Genomic DNA, 13,540 nt, shown 5'->3' on the forward strand with positions numbered 1-13,540 from the left:
ACAACCTTGCTCCAGTTGACATATTAGGATGGGAAGTTCTAATCATGTTGGTATGTTTAAAAATGTGAACAAGTAAAATCTGCTAGAATCCTGACTGTAAGAGATAACATTGAGCTTCAGAAGTCGTGTTAGGTGCTAACATCTGGGGGTGGGTGGGAATTGAATAAGGCATGTGGCTGATAGTATAATTAAATGAGAAGTGTGGCAAATTGTTTTTCAGATTTCAAGCTGGCAACCCTTATTTAAGTTTTGTTGTTTTCATTTTGATCATTTTAGAATTATGCATGTAGTGGTGCTCCTATGGCTTCTCTTTTTCAGACATGGATGAATGCTTTCAATGCCGACCGGATCATTACCCAAATGTGGAAAAGGATTCTTGCCTGCCAAAGAACATACAATTCTTGTCTTATGGAGAACCACTGGGGATCTCTTTGGCCTGTTTTGCTCTTTCCTTGTCCTTCCTTACAGCTTTGGTGCTTTGGATTTTCATTAAGCACCGGGACACTCCCATCGTCAAAGCCAACAACCGCAACCTCTCCTACACTCTCCTCACCTCCCTCTTGCTTGCTTTCCTTTGTGCTCTTCTATTCATTGGTCGACCTGAGAAAGTGACGTGTCTCCTTCGACAAACAGCTTTTGGCATCATCTTTTCAGTGGCAGTTTCTTGTGTGTTGACAAAGACAATCATTGTGGTCCTTGCTTTCATGGTCACCAAACCAGGGTCCAGCATGAGGAAATGGGTGGGGAAACAACAGGCCACTTCCATTATTCTTTCCTGTTCCTTGATTCAAGCTGCTCTTTGTACTGTGTGGCTGGCAACCTCTCCCCCATTCCCAGCTTTAGACATGAACTCAATGAGTAAAGAAATTGTTCTGGAATGTAATGAAGGGTCAGTCACCATGTTCTACTGTGTCTTGGGGTTTATGGGGTTGCTGGCCATTGTCAGCTTCTCTGTAGCCTTCCTAGCCAGGAAGTTACCTGACAGCTTTAATGAAGCCAAGTTTATCACCTTCAGTATGTTGGTATTTTGCAGTGTATGGCTGTCCTTTGTTCCAACTTATTTAAGCACAAAAGGGAAATATATGGTGGCTGTGGAGATTTTCTCCATTTTGGCCTCCAGTGCTGGTTTATTAGGCTGTATATTTTCCCCAAAATGTTATATTATTGTGATGAAGCCAGAGCTGAACAACAAGGACCAGTTAAGAAGAAGAAATCAGTGAAGCACCTACAATTTTATGGTCCTGGTCTATCTAAATTTGAATCTACGCAAAGGGATTTAAGTCATCCACAACTGATTAGTTCAACTGGATTTCAGTTTAGATTACATTTTCTTCCTTTATTCCCTCATTAGGCAGTACATATATATTGCAAGATATGGATTGAATATAGGAACCATGTTAATTAATTATTCCCCCCCCCCACATCCGGCAGCCAAACAACATATAGCCAACCCAAGAATATAAGCTCTGCCCTTCCATTTTAAACGTCACAGTATTGCTATTTATTTCCTGAATGCAACAGTACAAACAATACATCCAAGTTATACAGAGCCCAGGATTTGTGGGAAATTTATTTTGTCTGCCTATATGCAAATGGGCGATATCATTTGGCTAGTTGTTCTGTGGAGATTCCCAACTCCAGAAACCTCCTGCCCCAACTCTGTGTGTTGTATCCAACTGCTTCATCCCATGAGTGCAAGCTTTTCTGCTTGTACAATGGATTTTCTCCCTTTTCCTCTCCCTGCGTGGGCCTCATACCCTCCCAATATTTGCTCCAGAGTGTCGGGCGAGGGAGAACCTAGGACAGATTTAGAGTTCAAATTGGGGGAGCAGGAGATCGAACCTTTTACAAAAGGAAATGAGAAAAAAGTTCCGGAGCAGCCTTCCACCTGCCTGTCACACAGGGGGCCAGAGGCAAAAGAGTGAGCAGCAACACATGTAAGTTTTGCATTTGTATAGTACACTAGTACCTGCAAACACTCACAAGTCAAGTAAGGGGCATTACCAGAGTTCAAGGACACATTCCAGTGAGGGGGAAAACTCTGGGTGTGGAGCTGGGTAGTAATGGTTTTCAAGTGGGAAGAATTCCAAATATCAGCATCATATTCAGCTCCCAGATCTGGAATTCCCAAGCCCTGTTCTCATTGCATGAAGGACAGAAAGGTCTGCACTCAGCAACCTGTTTAGCTCTGCTGGTGAGTGCATTTCATCTAGCAAAGCATTCCATCTTGTGTTCTTCCCCCGAATGGCCTGGTTGTGGAGCAAAGCTTATGTATAATGCTCCGGCTTTTATGATACTGAATCTACATCATTTATTACAGCCACCATATAGTCAGCAGGGTGTTGTGGTTGGATTAGTGGTTATTTTTGCTGTTTCCAAGAGGTGTGATGCTTTAATGTCATCTTGCTATATTTCTTACACTAAACTATTCATTTTTCTATGTTGTTATATTTGCTGTTTTGCTGTTCTTTTATTATGAAATTCTTCTTGACCCTGTTGATTTTGAGATGTCTTCCTGTATTCTTGTTTTTAGCTACTTGGAGTAAGATGCTTTCAGCGGAAGTGCAGTGTATAAATAAAAATACTAATGAATGATTGACCTGTATTTCAGTCTTTCTTCCCAGGACAGATGTTAAGCTAACCAGTCTAGGGCCTTAAGGTCCAGTGAAGCCAAACTCATCTTAAGTGAACTTGGAAGTTTCTGCAATACAGTACTGGGCAGGGAATGAGAGTTTGGATTTGATATCCCGCCTTTCACTCCCCTTCAGGAGTCTCAAAGCAGCTCACATTCTCCTTTCCCTTCCTTCCCCACAACAAACACTCTGTGAGGTGAGTGGGGCTGAGAGACTTCAAAGAAGCGTGACTGGCCCAAGGTCACCCAGCAGTTGCATGTGGAGGAGTGGAGACATGAACCCGGTTCCCCAGAATACGAGACTACCGCTCTTAACCACTACACCACACTGGCTGACATGAATAGTCTCTGGCAGACATTATAAGATGGTCAACATCTAGCATGGGAAGAGTGGAGGGTCAGCTGGGATGACGAGTTGCTCCTTGCTCTCTGGGTATTTCATTACAAAGGAACAGAAGTCCAACAGAGAAAATGTGGAGAAAAAAGTTAATAAAGGATCCAACAACGGGGCGGATAGAGGTTCATGGGGATTTATGGAATACCCCCCCCCCTTTTGTTGTTTGAGGATTGTTTGTTAATTTGAATATTTTAAAAATAAATAAATTTATTTAAAAAGCCCAAAACAAAAACAAATGAACAGAATTCAGGACTGCAGAGAAAACAAACTTAAGGCTGGTTTTGAACGACATTTAACTCCCTCCACGAACATCATTTTTTCAAGGGGATTTCTGCCATCATCATCATATTAATCTGTCAGTTTTTGAATACCAGTGAGACCTGCACAGAGCAACCTGAGTAACTTCACTTTCAAGTATAATGCATCTAGCTTGGTATTTGCTCAAAGGTCCCTGCTTCTACAATGTCGAGAATATAAATATCATCTGCTTCTAACTACTATAGTTACATCCACCTACTTTCCTCCTGCAAATTGCACTATCTGGGACCATTAATTCCCATAACTCCATTGGATGATCACATGAGCTGGATGATTGCAGCCGTCACATCTAAGTGCCTGTAAATCTCAATGATATTATTATCCTCCCTGTAATTATGAAATTAAGCATGGAAGCTTTGTTTCCACATACCAAGGGATTTACAAATATGAGTTGCATTATTATCAATGAAGATAGGAGGGTGCTGTGAATATCGCCGGTACAATTCCAAGGTGTAACAAGAGATAGTCAGAGATTGTTCAGGCTGATAACAGATGCTTTACACTGCACAATCTGACTCACAAATCAGTGTAGTGTGGACTTACGTTAAGCTGCCCAACACAGCAAAGGACTTACTGAGAGATAATGTGGGGACAGGAGAATTTAGGTAGAAGAGTAATTATTTCCTGCAAGATAGTTGGATTTGTACTATTGCCATCAGTGCTTCTGGTTCAGGTGATGTCCAAGATTCCTAACACTAAGTGCAGCATCTGCAGTCCCCTTCCTTTTCTTCACAAGTATTACCAACCAGGAGTCCTCATCGTTGCTGCTATTATGTCTCAGATCTCCATACTATTCAACTCAATAGACTTTGATAAATGTCCTTCTACTGACCTCTTTGACGACATTGTGTAAGATTTGTTTTGTAAAAACCTCTGGTACCATATATTTGTTATATCAATTTTCCCTAGGAGTGCCAGGCCCATAGATCTGTGGTAGATTCAGTGAATGAGAGAAGAAGGACAGCTTTCTCTGTCTTTGCCAAATAGTTGCATCATCCCCATATTAATCATCATCTGTTATCTTTTTAGTTGTGGCAGCCATGAATCTAATATCAGCAGCTTAGGAACATTTCAAGCCCAGAATCTGACAGAATGTGCAGAGTTTGGAACAGACAGATCTTGGGCTAAGCCACATTTTTTTGTACCTCATAATTCATATTGGGCGGGTACAAATCACTCAAGTGAGCCTTAACTGTTTCAGGACTGCAATACCTAAAAAAACTGTCATGTCCCACATGAACTAAGCGAGCCCATGTGATCATCATCTGAGGCCTTCACAAGAGGTTCAGGACCTTTTTCTGCAGTGGCCCCTCTTTGTAGAATACTCTGCTAAGGGAGGCTCACCTTGTGCCTTTGTTACATTTCTTTAGCTGCCTTATGTATTTTTATGTTTTTATGTTTTAAATTGCCCTATGATCCTCGGATGAACACTTGTGTAGAAATTTAATTTGAAAAATAAGTAGATTTAAAGACCATAGTTTAGAGCTGCAACTTGTGCATGTTAATATTCCTCCAGATTTACCTGAATTCAGATTGATCAGTAAGATAGTATTGGTGCAGCTGAGGTGTAGAAATTTTCCTATTCCATCCAAGAAGGAAACGCACTCTGTTACAGTATGTAACTCTCATTTCAGGATTATGACACAGCTCTACCAACATATCCTGGCATTAGTATTTGCTGTAAAAGAGATCAATGCAAACCTCCAAATCTTACCCAACCTCACCCTGGGCTTCCACATCTATAACAGCCATTTTAGTGCAAGTTGGACCTACCGTTCCTCCTTGGAACTCCTCTCTACGTACAGCAGATTCATCCCCAACTACAAATGTGACACCCAGAATGAATTAGCAGCAGTTATTGGAAGTCCGAACTCTGCGGATTGTCTTCATATGGCAAATATACTGAGCAACTACAAGATTCCACAGGTAACGTTCTCTCAGAGTACTTCTCCTGATAGGAAACTATCCAGATCATTAGGTGTCTTTTTCAGGCAAAAACATACCACTTTGCAGGTGCCGATGATCAGTTGGCCCTTCGGAACAGTTACTGTGTTGATCCTTTGTCAGTTCTTCTTCATTTGCTTTCCCCCCTTGTTGCTGAATATAGAATGTTATTAACTGCCATGAAAAAAAAGATGAGGAGCTGGATAGATATCTTAATACAAATAATTAAAATAAGCTGGGTGAGGGACTACAGGAAAGTGTTCTGCAGATGTTATTGAAATCCAACTTTCATCAGCCCCAGCCAGCAAGGGCAATGTGCTCATAGATTATGGGAGCTCTCATCCTACAATGGAAGATTGTGGAAACCCTGTTTCACAAGTGTAATGTAAGACATGGCTTTTCAATGTTTAGAGGATTGTTCAGTGTATCTGCACCTTTAAATTCTTTCAAGTTTCAGGAAAAACCAACAAGCTCCCATGTCAGCAGCACTTCCTCAAAACAAAATCTGAAATCTAGATTGTATTGTAACCTCAGTCAATAAAAGTTAAAAAAAAGAAAACCACTGCAAACTTAAACAAAATTTCTCATCTCCTCATTTCCTGTCTTTGATTTAGCTCATCTATGGTCCTGCTCCAATGAGAAATATTAGAACTGAAGTTGCTTTCCTTAACCAAATGTTCCCAAATATAGACCATGAATATGAAGGGATTCTCAAGTTACTGCTACACTTTGGATGGCTATGGATTGGTGTGGTGATTGTGAATGATGAGAATGGAGAGAGGTTTCTACAGAGCGTGGTTCCAAAATTTATTCTGAGAGGAATCTGCTTTGATTTCATAGGAACATTTCCAACAATGTCTTATACTAATGATATTACGGTCTTGGTTGCAGATGGGCTCAAGACATTTAATGTTGCCATGAGAAGTACTGTTAATGTGGTGATCATTCATGGGGAAATTGATTCCATGATACTTTTGAGAATGCTTCCTGCTGTGTCAGAATATGAAGATATACCAATAAAGGCTAAAGGTAAAGTTTGGGTCATGACAGTACAGATGGATTTCACATCACTTCCCTTTCAGAGAGATCAGGACATAGACTTCCTCCATGGTACTTTATCCTTCACAATTCACTCAAAGGAGGTCTTGGGATTCCAGGAATTTGTTCAGATGAGAAATCCCATCTTGGAAAAAGAAGACGGCTTTATGAGGATATACTGGGAAAAGGCATTTCAGTGTCATTTCCCTGACTCTGAGGGAAATATGCAGGATGGAGATATTTGCACTGGGGAGGAGAAGCTGGAGACTCTTCCTGGCTCTGTTTTTCCAACAAGCATGACTGGCCACAGCTATAGCATCTACAATGCAGTCTATGCTGTGGCACATGCTGTGTATGCCATGCATTCATCTAAGTTGAAGCGCATGGTGGATGAAGGGCGGCTGAAGCTTTGGAATCAACAGATGTGGAAGGTAATATCATGAGCACAATAATGCAGGAATACTCACCATAGCCCTGGAAGTAACAATAAAAAGAAAGTATCCAGAGTGATTGAAAGGCTTCTATTTCTGCCAAGGGTTGTTGTTGTTTAGTCGTTTAGTGGTGTCCGACTCTTCGTGACCTCATGGACCAGAGCACGCCAGGCACTCCTGTCTTCCACTGCCTCCCGCAGTTTGGTCAAACTCATGTTTGTAGCTTCGAGAACACTGTCCAACCATGTCGTCCTCTGTCGTCCCCTTCTCCTTGTTCCCTCAATCTTTCCCAACATCAGGGTCTTTTCCAGGGAGTCTTCTCTTCTCATGAGTTGGCCAAATATTGGAGCCTCAGCTTCACGATCTGTCCTTCTAGTGAGCACTCTGGGCTGATTTCCTTAAGAATGGATAGGTTTGATCTTCTTGCAGTCCATGGGACTCTCATGAGTCTCCTCCAGCACCATAATTCAAAAGCATCAATTCTTCGGCAATCCGCCTTCTTTATGGTCCAGCTCTCACTTCCATACATCACTACTGGGAAAACCATGGCTTTAACTATACGGACCTTTGTTGGCAAGGTGATGTCTCTGCTTTTTAATATGCTGTCTAGGTTTGCCATCGCCTTTCTCCCAAGGAGCAGGTGTCTTTTAATTTCGTGACTGCTGTCACCATCTGCAGTGATCATGGAGCCCAAGAAAGTAAAATCTCTCACTGCCTCCATTTCTTCCCCTTCTATTTGCCAGGAGGTGATGGGCCCAGTGGCCATGATCTTCGTTTTTATGATGTTGAGCTTCAGACCATCCAGTTCTAACTGTAGCTTCTTGTCCCACATAGAGATTTTCCAGGAGACAGATGAGGTGATCAGGCACTCCCATTTCTCTAAGAACCCGCCATAGTTTGCTGTGGTCGACACAGTCAAAGGCTTTTGCGTAGTCAATGAAGCAGAAGTAGATGTCTTTCTGGAACTCTCTAGCTTTCTCCATAATCCAGCACACGTTTGCAATTTGGTCTCTGGTTCCTTTGCCCCTTCGAAAGCCAGCATGCACTTCTGAGAGTTCTCGGTCCACATACTGCTTAAGCCTGCCTTGTAGAATTTTAAGCATAACCTTGCTAGTGTGTGAAATGAGTGCAATTGTGCGGTAGTTGGAGCATTCTTTGGCACTGCCCTTCTTTGGGATTGGGATGTAGACTGATCTTCTCCAATCCTCTGGCCATTGCTGAGTTTTCCAAATTTGCTGGCATCTTGAGTGTATCACCTTAACAGCATCATCATTTAAAATTTTAAATAGTTCAGCTAGAATATCATCACTTCCACTGGCCTTGTTATTAGCAGTGCTTTCTAAGGCCCGTTTGACTTCACTCTCCATGATGTCTGGCTCAAGGTCAGCAACCACACTACCAAGGGTGGTTAGCAACTAAAGATCAAATTACATGTGACATTGAAAGCATAGCTCACTGTTGTGTGAATCTGTTCCAGGGACCTCACTCAGGACTGTGACTGACTCATACTGAATGGGGTTAGGCCTTTCATCTTACTAATAGGAGATTACGCCAGGAGTTTCCATTTAAGGCCCAATGGCAGCTTCTTCAGAAGGATTTCTCTCTCTCTCATTGTTCTTCATGAAAAGAGATCATATTAAAAGAGCATATTTTTTTAAAAAAACCTTACTGAAATCAAATGCCTATATGTATGCTGAGAAAGAGAGATTACAGGAGGTAGTTTTACCACATTCACTTACCATAATAAGATATTGCTGGACCACGACATTGGCCCATGTAGTCCAGCATCCTCTTTCGTCAAAAGAAGATGATGGTGATGAAGTGCTCAATGACTTCTATTACATCCATTACTGGTCTTTATGAATCTTTTGAAGGGCCCATTGCTCATTTCCCTCAAGAAGGAAAGTTCATCATCAACCTGTTATCCCATCATTCACCCTGCCAAATGTAGCTCAGCTGCGTGGTGAGAAATAACTTCCTTAATGATAGTGCTTTGGGAAAAGTTTAATTAAACCAACATGGAGAACTAAAGGCTGCATTTGATATCATAAACTGGGTGACATTCCAAAACCAGTCCATTCTTAAGAGTGAGAGTTGGAGGAATAGACCCACGAGAACCCCTGAGCAAAGAGTTCACCATTCATGAGGATGCCATTTTATAGCCCAGCAGGTTTAACCAGCTTTGACTCCAGGCGCATTTTTACTTGCCATTTTGCAAAAGAAGTGTCATGGAAATACTTCTGTCTCTAGTCCTAAGGGGATGGGGAACCTTCAGCCTTCCAGATGTTTCTGAACTGCAACACCTATATTCCCAGCAAACATAGCCAATACCTGTTGGTCACGAACCTGCAACTACAATGTCTATATAGAAGTCTATGTGGTTGGATATACTTTGCATGCCATGCACCCATCTAGTCTCAAAGGCAGAATGACAGTGGATGAAGGAATAACATTTCAGAATGAGCAGTTGTGGACGGGAATGTCCCGAGTGTGCTAAAAGTGGAGTAGAAATGATGATGGATCAGGCCAAAGGTTTCCCAAGGTAGCCAACTTGATACCTGTTGCAAGTGCTCGGTCTGGACATTATGGGAGTAGTCCACGCCCAACAGTCTGGTGTTCAGAGGTACGACGCCCCTTTTTCTGGAGCAAGTATAAAGTCATTGTGGCTAATAGCCATAGAAATCCAAATTCTTCCATATCTAATCTCCACTGCTCACCAGAAGCAAATGAATAAACAGAGAATCGAGATTCTCTGGAAAGTCCAAAAGCTCAGAATAATAAGCATGGAGCAGGATTTTTTTCTGCTTCAACCTTCCACCACATCACGGTTATAAATGTAGAAGTTGCTATACCATTCTGACCTGCTCCACTGCTGCCCAGTCACTTCCTTCATTAGTACTACTGTTACATTTTATTAGTGTAGTTTATTACTGTATCTGTTTATTGTTCTCCGTATCTCTCAACGTTCCTGCAATAAGTTCAAGGTGGCCAATCGGGCTCTTCCTCTCTCCGTATCCATTCTTCCTTTGTATAAAGCTTTTAAAGAGTTTAGTAATCAATTGCGAATGATCACCAGCCTTTTGTATATTCTTATGAATTTGCTTTCTTTTAATATTCTCTCTGATTCTATATGTTCTACGCCCCCCCCAAACAGCTCAACCACTTTGTTAAAAGCATCTCATTTAATAATAGTGCTGGGGGGCAAGTTTCCTTCAACCAAAATGGAGAGTTAGAGTCTGGATTTGATATTATAAACTGGGTCACATTTCCAAACCAGTCCTTTCGGAGGGTGAAAGTTGGAAAGATCGACCCCATGGCTCCCAAAGAAGACGCATTTAGCATTTGTGAAGAAGCCATTATGTGGCCCAGCAGGTTTAACCAGGTGAGATAAAATCATATTTTGTAGCCTATCCATCACTTCTACAACGATTCACAGTTCAGATACTGACCTAGCTCTGTGCTATGCTCATCCATGTGCTTAGTATAGGAGTGAGGGCATAGCTGTAGAGGTCTTCCATGTTTTGCCAATTAAGTTGCACTCATTAAATCCACTCTTGCACTACAATCACCAAATTTACCACCCGAGAAAAAAAGTAAAACTTGATATATTTACAGAGGGTCATATTCATGTAGGGGAAGGCAGCCTAAGGATTCCTTTTATCACAACGGGGCTTGCTGGTTTCCTTTCCCTACCCAAATCTGTGACATATTGATCTGCTTTCCTTTGGACCACATCAGTGAGGTCGAGCAGGATGTCTTTTTGTCTGGGTAACCCAGGACCTCCATATATACTGCCCAGGTTTGGAGCTGCTAATGCAACAGTTCAAGGAGATTGTTCAGCAAGTATACATTGTGGATACACAATATTGCAAAAAACAACAACAACAACAACAACCCCCCCCCCCAATGATCCTCTTTCATTTGCGGACAGGCACAGCCTCTTTCTCTTTGTAATGCCAATTGTCCTTTGGGTTATCAAAAAACAAAGAAGGAAGGGAAACCATTTTGCTGCTATGATTGCGTATTATGTCCAGAATGGAAGATTTCCAACCAGACAGGTAAGAGACATCATGTATAGAGCCTTTAAAATATAGAAAGATATTCAGACACACAATTCCCTATGGTGTTCAGTTGTTCAGAAAATTCAGGAAAGTTGTTCGGAATTCAGTGAAGGTTGTGGTTCCTGATATGGGGATACAGCCTGATATATTCAATGATATCAGTCCAAGCCATTGACAGCTTTTAATTAATCAAACGAAGGAGGTATCATAAACGGGAAAAAAACAGAAACCTTCAGAAATATGAAAGAACTTCAGGGGAAAGCTAACGGTGCAACAGCCTCTCTCTCTTAAAAAACAAGACCCAAGAACCATTTTTCACAATTTGGAGATGTGATAAAACTGAAATACAACCTTGCTCCAGTCGACATATTAGAATGGGAAGTTCAAATCATGTTGGGATGTTTAAAAATGTGAACAAGTAAAATCTGCTAGAATCCTGACCGTAAGTGATAATATTGAGCTTCTGAAGTCGAATTAGGTCCTAAAAACTGGGAGTGGGTGGGAATTGAATACGGCATGTTGCTAATAATATAATTACATTAGAAGTGTGGCAAATTGTTTTTCAGATTTCAAGCAGGCAGCCATTCTTTAAGTTTTGTTGTTATCATTTTGATCATTTTAGTATTATGCATATAGTGGTGCTCCCACGGCTTCTCTTTTTCAGACATGGATGAATGCTTTCAATGCCCACTGGATCATTACCCAAACGTGGAAAAGGATTCATGCGTGCCAAAGGTCATCCATTTCTTGTCTTATGGAGAACCACTGGGGATCTCTTTGGGCTGCTTTTCTGTTTCCTCGTCCTTCCTTACAGCTTTGGTGCTTTGGATTTTCATTAAGCACCGGGACACTCCCATCGTCAAAGCCAACAACCGCAACCTCTCCTACACTCTCCTCATCTCCCTCTTGCTTGCTTTCCTTTGTGCTCTTCTATTCATCGGTCGACCTGAGAAAGTGACATGTCTCCTTCGACAAACAGCTTTTGGCATCATCTTTTCAGTGGCAGTTTCTTGTGTGTTGACAAAGACAATCATTGTGGTCCTTGCTTTCATGGTCACCCAACCAGGGTCCAGCATGAGGAAATGGGTGGGGAAACAACAGGCCACTTCCATTATTCTTTCCTGTTCCTTGATTCAAGCTGCTCTTTGTACTGTGTGGCTGGCAACTTCTCCCCCATTCCCAGCTTTAGACATGAACTCAATGAATAAAGAAATTGTTCTGGAATGTAATGAAGGGTCAGTCACCATGTTCTACTGTGTCTTGGGGTTTATGGGCTTGCTGGCCATTGTCAGCTTCTCTGTAGCCTTCCTAGCCAGGAAGTTACCTGACAGCTTTAATGAAGCCAAGTTTATCACCTTCAGTATGTTGGTATTTTGCAGTGTATGGCTGTCCTTTGTTCCAACTTATTTGAGCACAAAAGGAAAATATATGGTGGCTGTGGAGATTTTCTCCATCTTGGCCTCCAGTGCTGGTTTACTAGGTTGTATATTTTCCCCAAAATGTTATATTATTGTGATGAAGCCAGAGCTGAACAACAAGGAGCAGTTAAGAAGAAGAAATCAGTGAAGCACCTACAATTTTATGGTCCTGGTCTATCTAAATTTGAATCTACGCAAAGGGATTTAAGTCATCCACAACTGATTAGTTCAACTGGATTTCAGTTTAGATTACATTTTCTTCCTTTATTCCCTCATTAGGCAGTACATATATATTGCAAGATATGGATTGAATATAGGAACCATGTTAATTAATTATTCCCCCCACATCCGGCAGCCAAACAACATATAAACAACCCAAGAATATAAGCTCTGCCCTTCCATTTTAAATGTCACAGTATTGCTATTTATTTCCTGAATGCAACAGTACAAACAATACATCCAAGTTATACAGAGCCCAGGATTTGTGGGAAATTTATTTTGTCTGCCTATATGCAAATGGGCGAAATCGTTTGGCTAGTTGTTCTGTGGAGATTCCCAACTCCAGAAACCTCCTGCCCCAACTCTGTGTGTTGTATCCAACTGCTTCATCCCATGAGTGCAAGCTTTTCTGCTTGTACAATGGATTTTCTCCCTTCTCCTCTCCCTGCGTGGGCGTCATACCCTCCCAATATCTGCTCCAGAGTGTCGGGAGAGGGAGAACCTAGGACAGATTTAGAGTTCAAATTGGGGGAGCGGGAGATCGAACCTTTTACAAAAGGAAATGAGAAAAAGTTCCGGAGCAGCCATCCACCTGCCTGTCACACATGGGGCCAGAGGCAAAAGAGTGAGCAGCAACACATGTAAGTTTTGCATTTGTACAGTACACTAGTACCTGAACACACTCACAAGTCAAGTAAGGGGCATTATTGGAGTTCAAGGACACATTCCAGTGAGGGGAAAAACTCTGGGTGTGGAGCTGGGTAGTAATGGTTTTCAACTGGGAAGAATTCCAAATATCAGCATCATATTCAGCTCCCAGATCTGGAATTCCCAAGCCCTGTTCTCATTGCATGAAGGACAGAAAGGTCTGCACTCAGCAACCTGTTTAGCTCTGCTGGTGAGTGCATTTCATCTAGCAAAGCACTCCATCTTGTGTTCTTCCCCCGAGTGGCCTGGTTGTGGAGCAAAGCCTACGTATAATGCTCCAGCTTGTATGATACTGAATCTACATCATTTATTACAGCCACCATATAGTCAGCAGGGTGTTGTGGTTGGATTAGTGGTTATTTTTGCTGTTTCCA

General features: G+C 41.8%; 2 protein-coding genes across 2 annotated transcripts; both read left to right on the top strand.

Moving 5' to 3' along the window:
* Positions 1-320: 320 nt before the first annotated feature.
* Positions 321-1,220, top strand: LOC308570739 (vomeronasal type-2 receptor 26-like; the record flags this gene model as incomplete). Its single annotated transcript, XM_081165655.1, has 1 exon — positions 321-1,220. One exon carries the CDS (start codon positions 321-323, stop codon positions 1,218-1,220), a length of 900 nt encoding a protein of 299 aa, XP_081021781.1.
* Positions 1,221-4,023: 2,803 nt separating this feature from the next.
* LOC308570740 (vomeronasal type-2 receptor 26-like) lies at positions 4,024-12,387 on the top strand (the record flags this gene model as incomplete). The annotated part of the gene is made up of 6 exons (XM_081165656.1): positions 4,024-4,196; positions 4,982-5,273; positions 5,906-6,517; positions 9,915-10,142; positions 10,692-10,818; positions 11,486-12,387. 6 exons carry the CDS (start codon positions 4,024-4,026, stop codon positions 12,385-12,387), a joined length of 2,334 nt encoding a protein of 777 aa, XP_081021782.1.
* Positions 12,388-13,540: the final 1,153 nt, after the last annotated feature.

Source organism: Podarcis bocagei (genome assembly GCF_964188305.1).
Source record: "Podarcis bocagei genome assembly, chromosome: 13".
In the NCBI taxonomy this organism is placed as follows: domain Eukaryota; kingdom Metazoa; phylum Chordata; class Lepidosauria; order Squamata; family Lacertidae; genus Podarcis; species Podarcis bocagei.